Source organism: Lacerta agilis, chromosome 6 (genome assembly GCF_009819535.1).
Source record: "Lacerta agilis isolate rLacAgi1 chromosome 6, rLacAgi1.pri, whole genome shotgun sequence".
Classification (NCBI taxonomy): domain Eukaryota; kingdom Metazoa; phylum Chordata; class Lepidosauria; order Squamata; family Lacertidae; genus Lacerta; species Lacerta agilis.
In genome coordinates this window covers 65,067,741-65,085,779 of record NC_046317.1, presented here as the reverse complement: position 1 = coordinate 65,085,779, position 18,039 = coordinate 65,067,741, and the positions used below count along the sequence as shown (strand labels likewise).

General features: G+C 41.4%; 1 protein-coding gene across 4 annotated transcripts in view; it reads right to left on the bottom strand.

Annotated features, from left to right (window-relative positions):
* The window catches only part of CEP250 (centrosomal protein 250), a 42,616-nt gene extending 25,534 nt beyond the window's left edge, over positions 1-17,082 (bottom strand). Inside the window, exons 1-14 of one of the 4 annotated variants that reach the window (XM_033153180.1) lie at positions 16,791-17,082; positions 14,994-15,176; positions 13,842-13,898; positions 13,205-13,287; positions 12,899-13,064; positions 12,138-12,244; positions 11,729-11,986; positions 10,610-10,706; positions 8,435-8,533; positions 7,256-7,408; positions 3,472-3,650; positions 2,366-2,548; positions 1,795-1,939; positions 210-356 (exon numbers count right to left, since the gene is read on the bottom strand). In XM_033153180.1, the coding sequence (XP_033009071.1) occupies positions 210-356; positions 1,795-1,939; positions 2,366-2,548; positions 3,472-3,650; positions 7,256-7,408; positions 8,435-8,533; positions 10,610-10,706; positions 11,729-11,986; positions 12,138-12,244; positions 12,899-13,064; positions 13,205-13,287; positions 13,842-13,898; positions 14,994-15,176 (1,857 nt within the window). In that variant the 5' untranslated portion in view covers positions 16,791-17,082. Of the gene's footprint in view, positions 1-209; positions 357-1,794; positions 1,940-2,365; positions 2,549-3,471; positions 3,651-7,255; positions 7,409-8,434; positions 8,534-10,609; positions 10,707-11,728; positions 11,987-12,137; positions 12,291-12,898; positions 13,065-13,204; positions 13,288-13,841; positions 13,899-14,993; positions 15,177-16,753 lie in introns of those variants that run through there. The other 3 variants (XM_033153178.1, XM_033153179.1, XM_033153182.1) reach the window with 3 other exon arrangements.
* Positions 17,083-18,039: the final 957 nt, after the last annotated feature.

The following is an 18,039-nucleotide window of genomic DNA, read 5'->3' as shown; positions in this document are numbered from 1 at the left end:
GGACATAGTTGGGGTTGTTATGGGGAGAACTGTAATTGATTGTATCTTTGTTTCTATATTCAAAATTAATTTTATTTTTAAAAAAATTAAATAGCAGCCCTCCTTTCCCCTGTTCTGAATAAAATGCAACCTACATATTAGCAAATTCCTTACATGTATTTTGTAGGCTGCACAGAATAAGAATAGTTCAGCTGCAACAGTCTTCTTACCTTCAAAAGAAGTTGATTCAAACTCACTTTGTCCAATGCTAGAGCTTCATTAAGGGCACTCATCTTTGCAACTACATCACGAAGGTGAGCAGCTTCTGCTTTTAGCTGATTGTGTGCACCAGTTAATTTTGCAAAGGACTGCTCAGCCTTGTGGACCCCAAAACACAAAACAAAGAAATACCAGTCAATAAAAGCAGAATAAGACTTGCCCCCAACTTTGTTAACTTACAATAAACCATATTTTATCATGCTGTCCAAATGGACTTTCCTGCAGCAACCTCTTGCACTCCCTAAAAGGTTGTCCCTGAAGGTGAGGAGACATCCCCCCCCCCGAATAGTATGTAGGGCTTACAGCTGGATATCTCAGATTCCCCATTGAGAAAGGTCAAATGCTTCACACTCACTAAAGATCCCTCACCAAAGATTCACTCTCTGAAGCCATTCAAGGCAATGTGTTGTGTCTTGCATTAGTCTCAGTCGGAATACAGCCTTTGAAATTAATGGACATAGCTAACTTAGAATAATTAATTTCAATGGCAGTACTCTTGAGTAAAAGTTGAGATACATACATATTTTTAAAGATAACTTCTATCCTCAATGCCTCCCTGTGGCATGGAACCTTCATTGAGGGTTCTAATGGGGGAAAGACTAATAGCTTAATATCTGTTGGATTATTTAGAATATCTCCTTATATCCTCTCAATCTTCCATTATGTCACTGGTTTCCATCAGTATGTCTCCTTTTCTTCATTAAATAGAAACCCAACGGCTTTACTAATGTATGAGTATGTAGCTTAAATGCCATGAAAAAAACACTCTTCTGATTGATCATGAAAAAACTAATCCAAATGTGTATGTGTGTGTGTTTTTTAAAAAAAATATCTGGGCCAGTCACAGGGATCACAAGGATCAGAAACATGTTCCAATTGCCAGATATGTATTTTTTTCTTTTTTTAGTACAACCAGAACACTTTTGAGTAGAAATCTTTAGCACCGTTTTACTTAGACTGGAACTAGACATTACACACTATTTGTTGAAATTTCTCCTTTTTTTCTTTTGTTTTCAAAATCAAATGCAGTCCAAGAAGTTCTGACTTTCAGTGGAAGAATGGCTGCATTGGAGCCAGGCAGGAGAGAAGAAGAAAAGTTGCAGCTGTTCCTGTTTTTAGTCTCCCAAAACTAATCAAGGGTAAGTTATAAAGAATTGCCCCAGATGCATATACCTGTATTTAAGCCAATATATGTGCACTAATGTCAAATGCTGCTACAATGTTGTTTCTCCATAACTGTCCTTCACTGGCTTTACTAAACTATGGGAAAAGGGATGGGAGTACGTGATGACCAGGAAACATGGAAACTTGCTGTGGGAACTGGATTTGCAGCCCAGCCTCTTGCCCAGAACAGGACAAGACAATACCAAAAATTTGAATTTTTTTAATAAACTCTACTTTTATACTTACTGATCACCACTTTACAGCAGTTTAATGAACATGCCAGTGTCAGTCTACAGTGAGAGTCTATGGAGTTTGCGGTTTAAATTCAAGAGTGTGTTTGGCTATTGCTAGGAAAAGAAGATGTAACTGTACCTGCTCCAGCGCTGTAGCAAGTTCATGTTTTTCTTGTTTCACCAGTTCTCCATCAAGGTGAGATTTTTCCAGTGCTTCCTTCATGGCTATCAACTCACTCTTTAACAATGAATGCTTTCCTTCAAGAGCATTTCGGTCTTCCTGACTGAATGAACACATACACTTATTTATTTTAAGTAGTGAAGTACATGAGAGCTCCAAAGTTTAACCGGGGCTGCAAATTTCATTTTCTACCATAAAAGTCCTCATACAGCACCATTGTATTATTATTATTTTCAAATTTCACAAATGCTATCCAGAGGGGCTCATTTTTAAAAGTGAAATTGGCAAAGCCCATACACAGTCCTGACAAGAGGGTGAAGAAAGTGCAAAGCTTCCAAATTTCTTTCCCCCCCCCACGAAAATTTATTGGTGTTTCTGCAAAGCTTCCAAATTTCAACAACCTTCATAAAATGGAGAGGGATTGTTGTAAGAACTGGGTTTGTGAACAGCTCTTGCCAGCATCTCTTTTTCCTTTATTTCCCTAGCAACAAACTTACTGCACTTTGGGGGGAAAAGACAAAAGGCTCACATATATTCTCTCTCCCGCAGCATCCTTTCCAATTGATGCTGCTGTTCTTCTTTCTGGCCATCCACCATGTCTCCTTTCAGCTGTAGCTCAGTATTAGTTCGGCGCAAGTGCTGGACTTCCTGTTCCAAGACTTCCAGTTGTTGCTGTAATTCTATCTTGGATTTATCCAGGGTTACATGGTCACTAAGAAGGAAAAAGTCTCCAGTTAGAGAAAAACAAAAAACAGAGATACATTGCAAATTTTCATTTTCACTTGTTTAGCTAATACTGACTGAGCATCCTCCTTTTCCTATCTGGGCAACTGGAGAATACAGGGAAATGAGGACACCATATGAAAGGCAGAGTGACTTTTGGAGTACTGTCTCTCTCCAACCTGTGGGTGCAAACTGCCCCAGGCAAACTTCCGCATCGGATCACCCGCCCACCCGCCCTTAGAGTCATCTTTTGACCTTGCTATGGACCTCGGTTGGTCGCCTTGGTTGGCTAAGGGGCCTGGTAGGACTTTTTCCTCTTGGACTAGCCAAGGTGGTTTCCCCCCCTACCTTGTAGCAAGCCGTCACAACTTTTGGTTTGGCGGTTAGGCATTGGAATAATTCCATAGAGGAGAGGATGGGAGGTAGTGCCATCACCTGCCCCTCAGATGAAGGGTATTCCTTAAAGGATTCCAGGGGCATGGCCCTGTCCGAAGCCTAAGGAGGTTAGGGCCTAAGGCACGTTCCAACAGTGGTCACAGGGGAATTTCCAGTAGATGTACATCGCTGGAGCTCCACTCTGGTGATGAACCCTTCCCAGACCTCCAACACACGGGTTGGGGTCGGATATAGTCTGTTAGGGTCCAATGCCTAAGCCAATACCGCTCAACATCCGTAACCAATAAAGTTGTGGCCTTTTCACCCATTTAAACTTATATGTGTCACGTGTCATTATTTCTCACAGGGAGGGGAGGGACACTGCCACACAATTACAATGGGTCTACTCTGAGTAGGACTGGCACTGGAGACAACCTACTGACGACAAGAGGAAAGCACACTGCAAGCCAAGAGAAGCATATGGATCTATTTTACAATACAAGTCTTTTAAGATGGGGAAAGCATTACATGTCTGACCTGCGGTAAGTCTCCACCATGGACTGCAGATGCTGAAGTTGGCTAATGCGTGTGTCTTGCTCTCCTTCTAGCTGCTCAAGTTTTTGTCTTAGGAACTTACAGTGGTCTTTCTGCTGCTCTTGTTGCTTCTCCAGGGAGCTGACAGAATTTTGACTAGACAAGAGTTGCTGTCTCAGGTGCTGCAGAAGGTGGCAAAATATAATGATTAGGGGGAAAGTGAGAGACTGAAGGGGTAATATATACAGACAGAGGTGGTTAAGTATTAGTCCACAGAGAAGCAGCAGCTGAAGACTGAAGAAATGTTATGTACAGGCAGAGAAAGTTGTAAGGTTGAGGTCACCATAAACAGAATTCTGGTGACAGCAGTAGTTCCAGCTTCGTGGAAAGACACATTCATTACCCAGATCCCAAAACAAGACAGTGACTTAACAAAGACTAAAATTTACAGACCAATTTCATTACTGAACTGTGATTATAAACTATTTGCTACAATCTTGGCTAATAGATTGAAAAGGACACTGAGTCAGTTCACAGAGACCAGACCGAAAAATAAAAGACAATATAAGAAATGCAATCAATGTATCTGGAAGTAAGAAATGAAAAACAGGCTGTCCTAATCTTTTGACAATATTTCATGGTCATTTGTAATTAAGGTTCTGGAGAAAATGAAAATAGGTAATTCTTTCCTAGCAGGAATTAAAGCAACGGCTTTTCCGTGCGCTGCTCTGGTTCGCCAGAAGTGGCTTAGTCATGCTTGCCACATGACCTGGAAGCTGTATGCGGACAAACGCCGGCTCCCTCGGCCTATAGAGCAAGATGAGCACTGCAACCCCAGAGTCGTCCGTGACTGGACCTAATGGTCAGGGGTACCTTTACTTTTACCTTTATACGGACCAATCTGCAAATATATTAGTAAACAATATTCTTTCAGGTAAATGCCAAACAGGAAAAAACGAAACAAGGCTGCCCCGTATTTCCACTGTTGTTTATTATGACGTTCGAAATATTGCTTTAGAATGTAAGGAGAAATGTGGAAATTAAAAGTATTGAGGTGGTATATAGAGTCTATAAATTAAGGGCATTTGCTGACGATGTGGTGTTGACACTAGAACAACCTTTGGAGAGTGTTTCCAAAGCATTAGAAGAAATTAAAAGGTTTGGAGAAGTGGTGGATTTCAAGATAAACCCATATAAAACCAAAATGTTTGTCAAAAACAGGGATGAGCAGTTGATAATTTTTTTAGAAAGTATGTCTGGTTTAAAAATAAGCAAAAAAAATTAAGTGTTTGGAAATTTGGCTGACAAATTCCCAAATTCAACCTATTTGAAAATAATTATATTTAATTGTGGAAAGAGGTTAAGATAGGGAAAGTTTCATTCTCCCCCATGTCAGGTAGAATTTCAGCCATTAAAATGAATATACTCCCTAGGATCCTGTTTTTATTCTGATCTAATGTGATTGTAAATAATTCAAGCTGCTTCAAAGAATGGAAAAAAGATATTTATAAATTCATATGGCGGGGGGGGGGGAGCCAAGAATTAAACAAAAAATTCTGATAGATGCAAAAGAAAGAGGAGGCTTTGCCTTGTCAGACCTGCAACTGTATTATGAGGCAGCTTGTTTGAGTTGGTTAAAAGAATGAATTGTACAGTGGTGCCCCGCTAGACGAATGCCTCGCTAGACAAAGGCATTCGTCTAGCGGAAGGCAGCCCCGCAAGACGAAAAAGTCTATGGGGCTGCCTCGCAAGATGAAAACTTTTCGTCTTTTTTTTCGTCTAGCGAAAGCACGGCTTGCATTGCCGCTTCGCTAGACAAAAAACCCGGTAGACGAAAATTTTCGCAGGACGAATTATTTTTGTCTAGCGGGGCACCACTGTATTGGGCAATGCAGACATTTTAGTTTTAGTAGGCCATGATTTAGAATTTGACTGGCATGCATGTCTTTGGTATGGGAAGGCTAAAATTTGTAAGAGTTTCATGAACCACATTCTTAGAAAGAGTGTGTATTAAGTCTGGGAGAAATACATAAATCTACTGGAAATTAAAAAAAAACCCTTTATGGCTAACTTCCATCGAAGCAATTACAATTAAGAGTTAATATGGATAGACAATGGGCGGACTTACAGGGAACTGCTGGATTTTACAAGGAGGGAACCCAAACTGAAACCAATGGAAAACTTAAGGAGCCAAGTTATGGATTGGCTATAATATCAACAGACACACTATATGTTTAAATTAGATTAAAAGAATGGATTTCTGGACCAAAGCTCACAATATGAAAAAGAACTTTTACAAAATAAGGATAAACTTCTGTTTAAAATGTGTAATTTTTTATTAGAATGGGAAACAAAAGACGAGCTTATTAAAATTTCAATGACACAATGGGCAATAGATATAGGACACAATATAGATTTTAACTCTGGGAGAAACTTTGGAAAAATGATCTGAAATTTATTGCATGTTACTCACTAAAAGAGAATTATCTGTAAGTGATCCATAGATAGTGTTTAACTCCAGATAGGTTGGCTAAGATCTATAAAACAGAATCAGATACGTGTTGGAAGTGTAAAGAAGTGGAGGGAACCTTTTTTTCATTTGTGGTGGACATGTAAAAACGTAAAAGTTTATTGGGAAATGATTTATAATGAGTTGAAAAAAATGTTTAAAATTATTTCCCCCAAAAAAGCAGAGTCCTTTTTATTGGGAATAACCCAGACAGAAATTCCTAGGTGTCAAAAAAGGTTATTTATGTATGCAACAACTGTGGCCCATGTTCTGTTAGCCCAAAAATGGTAACTGAGAAGATCCCAACAAAAGAGGATTGGCAACTTGTTAATCGAATATGCAGAATTTTCAGATTTAACACATAGAATAAGAGAGCAAGAAGAACATATATTTAAATAAGAGTAGAAAACATTTATCGAATAAATGGAAAATAACTGCACACAGCTGAAAAAGCTGTCATCATTAAGATAAATTCAACAGTGTAAATAATATTTGATTGATAGGAAGAAAATTGATCTGAATGGTTATAGTAAGATATGTAGGAATGTATGACATGTAAAATGAACCATGGAAGGAGAAGAAGGGAAATCATTGGGTATTGTCAGGAAACTGTCCCCGGCTCAGCGCAGGGTGCTGGAAGGGCTCTCTCCGCCTCCCCTCCATCCGTTTCACCCCTCTGCGCACGGAAATTGCATGTTTCCCTCCTCGCCCGCTGAGCGAGGGGAGTGCAGGGTCTCTCCAACATCCCCAGAGCCTCTGCTCTCAAGCCTCTGAGCTGCATGCCCCTCCCCACTTAGAGACATCACTGCTTCCTCTGCTGGAAGAGGAGGTGCTGCTGGTCAGGTGGGGCTGAGGCTCTCTGTAACATCTCGAGAGCCCTTCCACCACCCTGCGCTGAGCCGGGGACAGTTCTTTGACAGGTATTTTAAAGTTTGCAAAATGCTTATTTTGAAATGTAAAACTGAAAACTTAATTAAAGTTACAATTAAAAAAATAAGAGAAAGTTGTAAGATTGGACATAAGCAGAATGCTCATGGGGAAAGGGAGTGATTAGAAAAGTGGAAAGAACAAATCACCAATGCAAGACCAGTCTGGGAAAGAAATGACAGTCAAAAACAGCTTGAGGGAACTAGGAACACTTATTAGCAGGAAGAGGAAGAGGTTGAAATTTATAAGGCAGAGCATCAAAGGCAGAGAAAAGTGCTATACGAGGTGTGGAGTTTTACAACTGGTGATGTGATAGTCTTTCTGGCAAGGGAGCCTCTGAAGTTCTCTCACCTGCACTTCATTGCTTCTCCTAGTCAGCACTTCACGCACCAGCAGGATAGCACTACCTGGGTCATCAGGGTTCAACTGCAAGAAGCTACAAGGCTCAGCATACTTCTCATCCTGTGGGGTGCCAATAGTTGCATCACTTTCATTGATTACTGCCTGAAATCCAAGATCAATGTTACATTCTCAGTTCTGTACAATCAAAACACTGCATCTTGCTACCTATTTGTCTTTCACTTCTGCTGGATATAGTGATCCACTGCATTTTCAAGGATGGGAAATTATGATGACAGGGCAGAATACAACCCAGCAAAATGGCGGCAGCAAAATCTAGGATTATATAATCAGCCAAGGAAAACCAACCTTTTAAATAATAATAATAATAATAATATCAGGGCGTAATTTGTGTCAGGCCTTACCAACACTTAGCCCTCACAAAAGTTTTAAAATCCGAGTTTATAAACACTGAAATACATGAACAAATGGAAGTGCCCAGAGCAGGTGCAAAATATGTAAAACCTGTGTTTAAAGTTTAGATCATATTGAAGGGGTTAATTAGCTAACCTGTATATATTTACCTGAATGTACTGTTAGTCCAGAAGTATAAAAGAACTTTCTTATGGAGGCTTTTGCTGTGAACTTTGATCTGCATTGCACTCCTTACTGTGTAAGCTATGACTAAGAGTCTGGAGATAACAGTAGAAGATCAACCTTGCACAAAGAGGAACTGTCTAGGTCAGAGACAGATAGGATGGCCTTGCTGGAGTGAGCATGTTAGCGCATGAACCAACTCAGGGCTAAATGTCCTTTTGCCTTATATGTACAACAGGAAATGTTCCTTAAATGGACAAGGATGTACAAGAGGCAGATTCCTGGGGTGGGGAGAGCCAGAGAACTGTCTATAAGAACTGTCTGAAAATTGACTAGTTTTGTACTTGATTGGGTGTCTGAACACCGCAAGTGCCTCTGCTTGCAGAAATAAATCTTTCTCTCTCTGAAGCCAGCAGCCTCAGTGTCTATTGACTGCTTCCATTTTCTCACCGGGCGCAACTTGAGGAACCCTGTTGGGGCAAATAAGGCTCCAATATGTTTATACCACATCTGCTTTCATTAATTTTGTTTTTAGATACAGACATGGGAAATTCTACAGAAGCAACCATGAAGACAGATTCCAGTTAGGTCTACCTCAATTATTTCTTTTATCACATGCTGAAGGGAAAGTATCTCTTCGTGTGTATTATTGCTCTGTGATTGTTCATATTCCTTCCGCAAGCGATCAGCCTCCTAGAAAAAGAATAAGGGCGATTTTAAAAAAGGTAAAGGACCCCTGACAGTTAAGTCCAGTTGCAGATGACTCTGGGGTTGCAGCGTTCATCTCATTTTGCAAGCCAAGGGAACCGGCGTTTGTCCAGACAGTTTTTCCAGGTCATGTGGCCAGCATGACTAAGCCGCTTCTGGCACAATGGAACACCAAAACCAGAGCAGCGCACAGAAACGCTGTTTACCTTCCCGCCGGAGCGGTACCTATTTATCTACTTGCACTTTTTGGCATGCTTTCGAACTGCTAGGTTGGCAGGAGCTGGGACTGAGCAACGGGAGCTCACCCCATCGCGGGGATTCGAACCGTCGACCTTTTGATCAGCAAGCCCAAGAGGCTCAGTGGTTTAGACCACAGCGCCACCCATGTCCTCAGGGGCAATTAAGAGCTGCACCTTCTTCCAGAGGTGCAATTCCCTCAGACATATCTTCTATTTTAGAGCACAGGTTTAAGAAGGGTACTGAATGACAGCATCCTATCAGTGGAGTGTCTCCAAATGCCCACTACGTCACAAACCAGAACTAAGATGCCAAATGAAACATGTAAAAAAAGTGTAAAGGTGGTGTTTCCCCTTCGCAGTAACACCCCGGCACAGTCAGCTTGGTGTTTACAGTCTTTATGACATATATACATGAAACAGCTACAGTTCAGAATTACGCATCCAAACCCGTTGAGTCAGATTCGGGGAGTGGCTTCCTATGATTGCTGCGCCAACAAAGTAGGCATGGGAATCGCGTGATACGTCTTTGATCCTTATGTTTCATTTCCCTTCTAGTCTGTGCTGATTTGAAAGCCCCCTCCCTTCCTGAGCCTGAGCTTCCCTCCGGAGCCTCTGGCTGGTTGCAGGGGTCCCCAGCATCCCTGAGCCCCTGCTCTGCCTGGCTACTCTCCGCCCCCTCTTCCACTTCCTGTGTCTCTGGGCGGTTGTGGGGCTCTTCAGCATCCCTGAGCCCGTTCCGCCTCCTCTGTCCATTGCTCCTCCGAATCCTCCCTGACAATAGGCAAGTCCAAAAGAAAGAAGCAGAGCAGATTTCCTCAGAAACTTCAGACAACTTTTTTCCAGTTGTTGCATTCTATATTATAGAATGAGAATCACTTGAGAATTGCAACCATTCGTGCCAGGATTATTGTAATAACCATTCGTGGCAGGATTATTGTAATAAATAATTATGAGTATATATTTAAAGTAGATGAATAAATGAATAAGTTAAGTTAATTTGGAATATGCAGGGAATATAAAAAATAAATTTAAGGAATCACAGAAAGAGGGGAAAGGAAGTTGAGTTTTGAAATGTTAAAATGATTGTAAAACTATTGATATGTATATAACTAAAAATCATAAATATTTTTTTTAAAAAGAGTGGAGCAGAATCATACAGTGGATAAAATGCTCTTGTAGCCTGCTTTCTGTGATCATGCAAAATGATACACAGGGTTCATTTCCTTTCCACACAATTGTACCACATGGCTGATGAAAACAGCAAGGGTGTAGCACATCATTTTGTGCAGTAACTCACTGCACTCATCAGCTGCAACCATAGTTTTCTTCATGCTAGCACAAAACGTGGCTTCTTGTGAAACTACATGAGCATAGGCAATCCACACTTAACTATTTAAATCATTTATAACCATCCCTCACACAAAAAAATGGATTTTAGGGTTAGATACAATCCACATGGAGATCTACTACATGTGAACAGCTTTCCATATTGAGCAAACCTCACCCAACATGTGTAATATCAAACAGATTCCATATGCTGAACACTGTATGCAAAACACTTTGAAGTAGCTACACAAAATCCTTGATGTTGCTATTATGGTAAACAACAACAACATCTTTCTTGTTACACAGTCCTTTGCTGACTTTAGACTGGCCAGACAAGCACAACAACTAGTTCTTAGACACCTCTATTCTAATTGCTGACAATCTCTACTACTAGATATATATGGAATGAGCAGCTCCTCTTCATATTTACAATAGGACAAAGGAACGTTTCTCCACAACAGCCACTGGATTATTTTTCAAACAGTTGCTAACATACCAGAATCTCCACAGTGTCTCTGAGAGTCTTCATTGACATTTCCTTTTCCTCATTCTGTTTTTGAGACTGTTCAAGCAAAGCAGTCAACTCTATCACCCTTGAAAAAAGAAGAGAAACATTTACAGCACACTAGGTTTTTCATTAACACATTAGCACAGGGGTTGCCAACCCTGCACCTGTGAAAATCTTCACTGGTGACCCTAGGCAGGGCCCACAGATTTTGAGCTTTCATTTTTTAAAAAAATGAAAATCTCCAACCACCTTAGGAAGAAAGTTATGAAGCAAACAGTGCAGGAACAAATATTCCTATCCAACTTCACATGCACAAAGTTGTCAAAATTGCAGACACCAAACCACTTAATCTGAAGTATACTTCATAACTCATTTGACATCAACTATACTAGCTTAGTAGAGGGACGCGGGTGGTGCTGTGGGTTAAACCACAGAGCCTAGGGCTTACCAATCAGAAGGTTGGCAGTTTGAATCCCTGCGCCTGGGTGAGCTCCTGTTGCTCGGTCCCTGCTCCTGCCAACCTAGCAATTCGAAAGCACATCAAAGTGCAAGTAGATAAATAGGTACCGCTCCAGGCAGGAAGGTAAATGGCGTTTCCGTGCGCTGCTTTGGTTCGCCAGAAGTTGCTTAGTCATGCTGGCCACATGACCCGGAAGTTGTACGCTGGCTCACTCAGCCAGTAAAGCGAGATGAGCGCCGCAACCCCAGAGTCGTCCGCGACTGGAACTAATGGTCAGGGGTCCCTTTACCTTTATACTAGCTTAATATATAGGCTTTGTCTTTTTTTATGCTCTTCCTCACAATCACCAATCAAGATTTTTTAAAGAGACAAAACCACACAGGGTTGGATCCCTTCTAGTACAGTAGTACCTTGGTTGTTGAACTTAATCCGTTCCGGGAGTCCATTTGACTCCCGGAACCATTCGAAAACCAAGGTTTCTGATTAGCTGGAGCTTCTAGGTGGCCACTTTAAGGGACTACTAAATTCAGTAGGCCTTGTGTATGATTCAGCAGCACTGTTATGTCAGTATGTCCCATCTGACTCTTTAAACAATCTACAGTAAATGAGGACAGCAGTTAGTGGAGCCTTTTAAGGAGGCACTTTACCTGCTATGAAGATCCTCCTTTGCTAATTCTCCTTTGACATGCAAACTCACAATTGCTTGTGCTTGCTGGTATATTTCCTTTTCCATATCCAACTTCTTGGGCCTCATATGAAGTTGCTGCTGTTGGGCCTGTCCCCTCAGGGTAAGGTTTTCAAAACTATTGGTATCCAAGAGCTGTGTGCCAGAACTTAAGTGTAAGCAACTGACGAGTATACAGCCAGAAAGTCTTGCTTGCTCAGCCTTTAGTTCAGACAGATCCCTGAAACAGAAACAAATAATACTGTACTGGACAAAAAAAAAAAATTACAGATTTAAAGATGTGAAAAGCTAGAGTCGGGTTTCCCCCACCTGCTAATCAGCTATTTTAGTTCAGCAAATGATGTCACATTCAACTGACAGAAAAACCTCACCTGTCAGTTGCTGTCTTCATTTCCACAAAATAACGGTGCAAGGTCACCACTTGCCGCCATATGCCAAAGAGACGATCATGTTCATTCCGCATATAACTCTCCAAAAACTATATATGTAAAGACAACAGCAAGTCACAGCTTTGTTTTCCCAACCTAAAACAAAAACCGCTTTTTTTCAAAAATGCAAATTTAGTTATTGTCAGCAGCATTCAGAATTGTGTTAAAGACTTTCAGAACCGACAAAACTGTGTCTCTTTAAACTGTTAAAAAATATTTTTTTCTGAAATTTGAAAAAGCTTTGATTATATTGTTTAGGACTGACCAATTATTGAGAAGTCTGGAAAGAAGTCAAATGGTTGAGAAATACTTTTCTAACCTTAGAATTCATGGATTGTATAGGATAATCTCATCATACACAGCATTTTCCACATCAATAAAAGGTATGTTCAGATCTATACTGTATTGAATACAGGAGTTGTTTTTTCTTCACGACACTACCTCTGAAAATCAGTCACTGGGAACTGCAAGTCTGTATAACATACAGTATAAGTTACGTATATTAAATATGAAAAAATTCTACAGCGTCTTGACTTCTAGAACAATGTACATCTGTACGCATCCTGAATTAATTTTCTACTGTTTACTTAATCCCAGCCAATGCCTGCCAAACCAGAAATGAGTATTTGTGCCTAGAATATAAGGTTAATCAATAAGGAAATCCACCTTCCCTATCCAGTATTTTATTAGTGACACATTCCTACCTCCCGCTCTTTATGCCATTCGCTCTCCTTGTGCTCTAGCTCATCTCTGGCCCTTGTCCAGTCAGCTATCAGCTTGCTGACATCCTCTCGGAGAGCCCCATTCACCTCATTGGCTTTGTCCAAGTGCTCACGGAGCAAGTTGTTCACCCCAGCCAAATTCTCACATCTGAAGCTCAGGAGAAAAGCAACGGATTAGCAAATCTCTATTTGTAAAGGTCCCAATAAGATGAAATGATGGTGCTGCAGCTGTTGCACTGCTTTCCCCCAAAGCCAGCTAAGATAAAGCTTCTGCAAAAACTCACTCACCTCTGCTGTTCTTCTTCCAACTGGATCAGCGCTTTCTCTAGACCACGGTCCTCTTTGCGATCCCACTGGTGTGGATGGGACCCCTTTGCGAAAAAGGCAGTCAATTTAATCAAAACAACATCCATGTTAAGTCTGTTCTCTCACTTCAGGATCTCCTTGTTAACGTCCCATGAATCAATAAGGCAGTGAACAGCTGAGATGAGCACAAATTGAAGTGCATTTGTTTGCATTTTTCGGGTCTTTCTTGCTTAATTAAAGATGCTTAAGGGCCAAACAAGATACATTGTTATTCACAGCTTTAGTCCTTGTGTGGCTTATTTTTAAAAAATAACTGGAGAAAATGGAACTATAATCTCTTGGCCCCACTATTATGCCAGTGAGAATCCACCCCTCCACACACACACACCTGCTGTTCATAATAGAAGATTAGTCAAAGCTATGTCATAATTTGATCTCGTTGCTAGTTTCCATGTAAATAAGCATGTCCATTGTTTGTGACATTACAACATATATTGAACTATGCTAATTTATTTTAACAGTGATCACAAAAGGGAAGTAGAACACTATAAGGAAAAATAGCAATAAACTTCCCTTGCCAGGACAAGGGCACCAATTTCTCCAGTAAACACTTTGTTACCCTATTTGCTTCCAGTCGCATTTCTAACTCCTTGCACCAATTACGATATTGCAGCACCTGCAATAAAACAGGAAAAGTTGGTATATTATTATTATTATTATTATTATTACCTCTTTGAGTGTGTATGCAGCAACACCCTTCATGAAATTTTAAGAGTTCTGAGTTTGTTCCAAGTTGTTTAGGGATGATTTTGTGCATTGCACATACATACATACAATACATACATACATATGTAATGGCTATGAATAGCTTTCTTTTAAAACCAGGCTTAAACACACATATGTGTATATTCAATATTAAATATTCTTAAAATAAATGGGAAAGAATAATTTTTTTAATCAAGCATTTCAAGAATATTTTCTGCGATATATACAGGCAGTACACAGTACTGTCGTTTACTGGTATATCAAATGACAAATTAGCTGGTAACTGATGCATCAGCTTAACTTCCAGCAAGCACAGCAGAGTGCCTTTGAAGTAGTAAAGGTAAAGGTAAAAGGACCCCTGACCATTAGGTCCAGTCGTGTCCAACTCTGGGGTTGCGGCGCTCAACTTGTGTTACTGGCTGAGGGAGCCGGCGTACAGCTTCCAGGTCATGTGGCCAGCATGACTAAGCCGCTTCTGGTGAACCAGAGCAGCGCACGGAAATGCCGTTTACCTTCCTGCCTGGAGCGGTACCTATTTATCTACTTGCACTTTGATGTGCTTTCGAACTGCTAGGTGGGCAGGAGCTGGGACCGAGCAACAGGAGCTCACCCCGCCACGGGGATTCGAACCGCTGACCTTCTGTTCAGCAAGCCCTAGGCTCTGTGGTTTAACCCACAGTGCCACCTGCGTCCCACGTCATTGAAGTAGTACAATGATGCTAATATTTACCAGTTGGCACAGCAGCTCATTGCTTCGGGGAGAGGGGGTACAGGTTTTTGGAAAGACAAAAAATGGGGGAAATTGCAAGTTTAGAACTGAGCAATTTGCCAAGTCAGGAAGAAGGTTCTATGCCCAAAACGTATATTTTAAAGAACAGCAGAAGGAAACTTGTTTTCACGCAAACACTTTATTCTTCATGTACCCTTCTTCCATCCACCAACAGCTCTCTACTCAAAGTTCATCATCTCCTTGTTTGAGATATCACTAGAAATGTAATGGTTTTACCTTTGCCTGTAACTTTTGTACAAGTACTGCCTGCCTGTGCTGTGCCTCCTGGGAATTCTGTAGTCTGTGTTGATAGGATGCCTGATTTTCCACCATCTGGTGATGTAGTGCCACTAGTTGCTCTTCTGGAAGTAAGTGAACTGTCTGTGTTTTCATACTGCTTGCTGCTTGGTCTCCTTCCATCTAAGGTCAAAGCAGAAAGAAACAAAGCTGGTTTAATTAGTCTAGCAGACAAGATAGCCCTGATGGCTCTACTTCCTCAAAAGGAAAAATGCACAAAGATGGGAAATAATTTGCTTTGTTTCCAGAAGAAGAAAAATAAATGTTGTTAGCTGGAAAGCCATTTCAACAGTCTTGTTGCAGGCTTCCATTCTGTATAAAGAATGAAAAAGCATTAGTTATGACATTTGTCAAGCCTAAATTCTGGCAAAAAGGAAAAAGAAAAGGTTTCTCTGGAATCCTAACCAGATGAGAAAATGGTTCTTTGTATTTCCAGACAAGAATGCAGAGTTACCCACATGAAACAAAGGTGACAGTTCAGCAGTCCTAATCCTCATGGACACAGTAAATGACAATTCTTATAAATTTAGATATATATACTGTATTTCAACTAGCACATTTTGGTCATTTTTGAATCATATTTTATGAGAATGGGGATGTTACCAAAAAAACACAAACAAACCATAAAGCAGTTTGTTACAGTCAATAAAAAGCAGGTGGAGATGCGAGAGACCAACCTCAAGCTGACATTTTAAAAAGTTTTAATATGATTGAGTAAAAGCAATAAAGTGCCTAACACATTTCAAATGGAAATCTTCCTTGCATCAACTGATCCAATACCTTTTTCTTACAAAGGAAGTGTGATCCTGTTTGTTTTTTAAAAAACAATTCCCGCTATGCTGCTTATTCTCAAGTAAATGCATCAGACTGCCTTTTTAGAAATCATAATTTCAATATAACATGTTATGGTTTGTCAGTATTTATGGTTTTGCACAACTCTGTCAATATTCTTCCTACTACTGTATACAGAATGGACTGTAGGACTTCGTTTCAGAATATTTACGAAAAGCACAAATAAATATTAATTCTCATTTCTCACCACTTTTCCTTGGCAAGTTAACTATCCCATGTCAGCTTTGCAGTGAATAACATACATCCTAGCCATATTATTCTGTGGAAGCAAAAAACAACTAGGAGTCTTGTGGCACTTACAAACTTATCAAGACCCAAACTTTCATGGCGCAGAATACATAACCAATTCCTCTGTGCATTTATTTGGAAGTATAATGGATCTCCATGCGTTTTACTTGCTGGAAACTGCATAGAAATGCATCCCTGGTACTTTCCCTAGCCTGATGTATCTAAATACTATTTACAACAATCTTGTAATGCAGATTGGCACTATCTAATGCTTGCTTACTCAAAAACAAGTTACACTGAATCCAATGGGGCTTACTTGAAAAAGTAACCGTGTTAAGGATTTTTAACCTTAGGACTTTTGAGTTTGCAACGACAGTAAGCAGCCATGAGTTTTGAGGCGGTTGGGTGGGGAGGAGGTTTCTCTATTAATGGCAGGTTCTACCAAAGAGTCCGGGAAAATCGCAAGATGTAGCTTCCCTTTCTGCAAACGGGTTGGGCTCAGAAGCGGAGGCGGAGCGAGGTGATGGCACTCCGTTATAATTCTCAAATAGCAGCACGTTATCCCTCACCTGTTCTGCTCTGCCTAGTATATAACAACAAGCAAGCCTCCCCGCCCTCACCTGAGCACGCCTCAACGTGTGCACCTGGGATGCTCACCTCCACAGAGATGGTGAAACTTCCTTTCCGCTGCCGCCTGCAGGCTTTCGTGGGCGGGGAAAGGAGGGCGCCGGAGTCCTATTACACTTCTTCTCTCAACTCCGACAGCGGAAACCCGCCTGCTCGCTCGCTTAGTGGCAGCGGCCAAGCGACTCGTTTGTGCCGCCCCACTTTTCCACAGTTAAGAGACTCTTGGCTGCCCGGGCGTATGAGGGCGCACGTTCCCCTTGTGAGCCGGGCAAGGGGACTTTCTAGGCCTCATACATTATCCCCAAAGGCAGGACAGGCCTAGTGCGAAGCTCCGACTCTCAGTATCCAATGCCGCCGGCAGGAAAGGCGGCGCGGCGGGGGGGGGGGGAGCGGAATAGCCCGAGGCAAAACAATGGCTTTTCGGAAGTTCGAGCCGCGCGATTATTTCCTGAGCGACGAGGCTAGGCTTCTCACGGGAACCCCTCTAGCGAAACGCAAGAACCCTTGGCGGTTGTGGAGCGCTTGCCGTTTGGGCCCTCAAATCTCGGCTTCTCGCCGCCGCCAGTTCACGTACACAGCGCCCCGAAGGCCGACTAGGCCGCGTCGGGAAGTCTGGGCAAGTGCTGACCCTGCTGTTCGCAATTTGGGGTACATAAGCGTCTGGTTCGTTCCGAGGGACAGCTCACTCCTATGCGGAGTTGGGCTGTTAAGCCCATGGAAGCTTTCCATAGGTTAGGCTACAAAGGTACAAACCTGTGCTCAAAATACAGAGGGGTTCTCTTAACGTTGTTTACTTAATATTTACCGAATTACTATTATTAGTATATATTTATGTCCCACCTTTTCCCCATGAGACAGTTAAAAACAATTTAACATATTTAAAACATGTAAAACAATCACGTGCTCCCAGATAATACCTTTATGGTTGCCAAAATCTGAGTCATGAAATGGGGTTTATGCAAGTACCATGGTAGGATGTCTCGCTGCTTTCAATAGGGACCCAGGATCGGTTGGATGAGGCAGCAGTCTTAACTGGAGAGGAACAATGCAATCCTAACACCCCAGAAATTATGTTTTATTGAAGGCTAATGGGGCTTGCTCTTAGGTAAATGGGATTAGAATTGCCACTTTAGGCTTTGAATCAGGTTACATGCTTGCTTAGAAGTAAGTCTCATTGAAAAGTACCCCAAGTTGGTTAGGATTATGGTGTCAGGTGTTAAGAACGCAGAAATTTCAGTGCCCAGATTCAAGCTGTGCCCAATAACATGTTAGTTGCTCT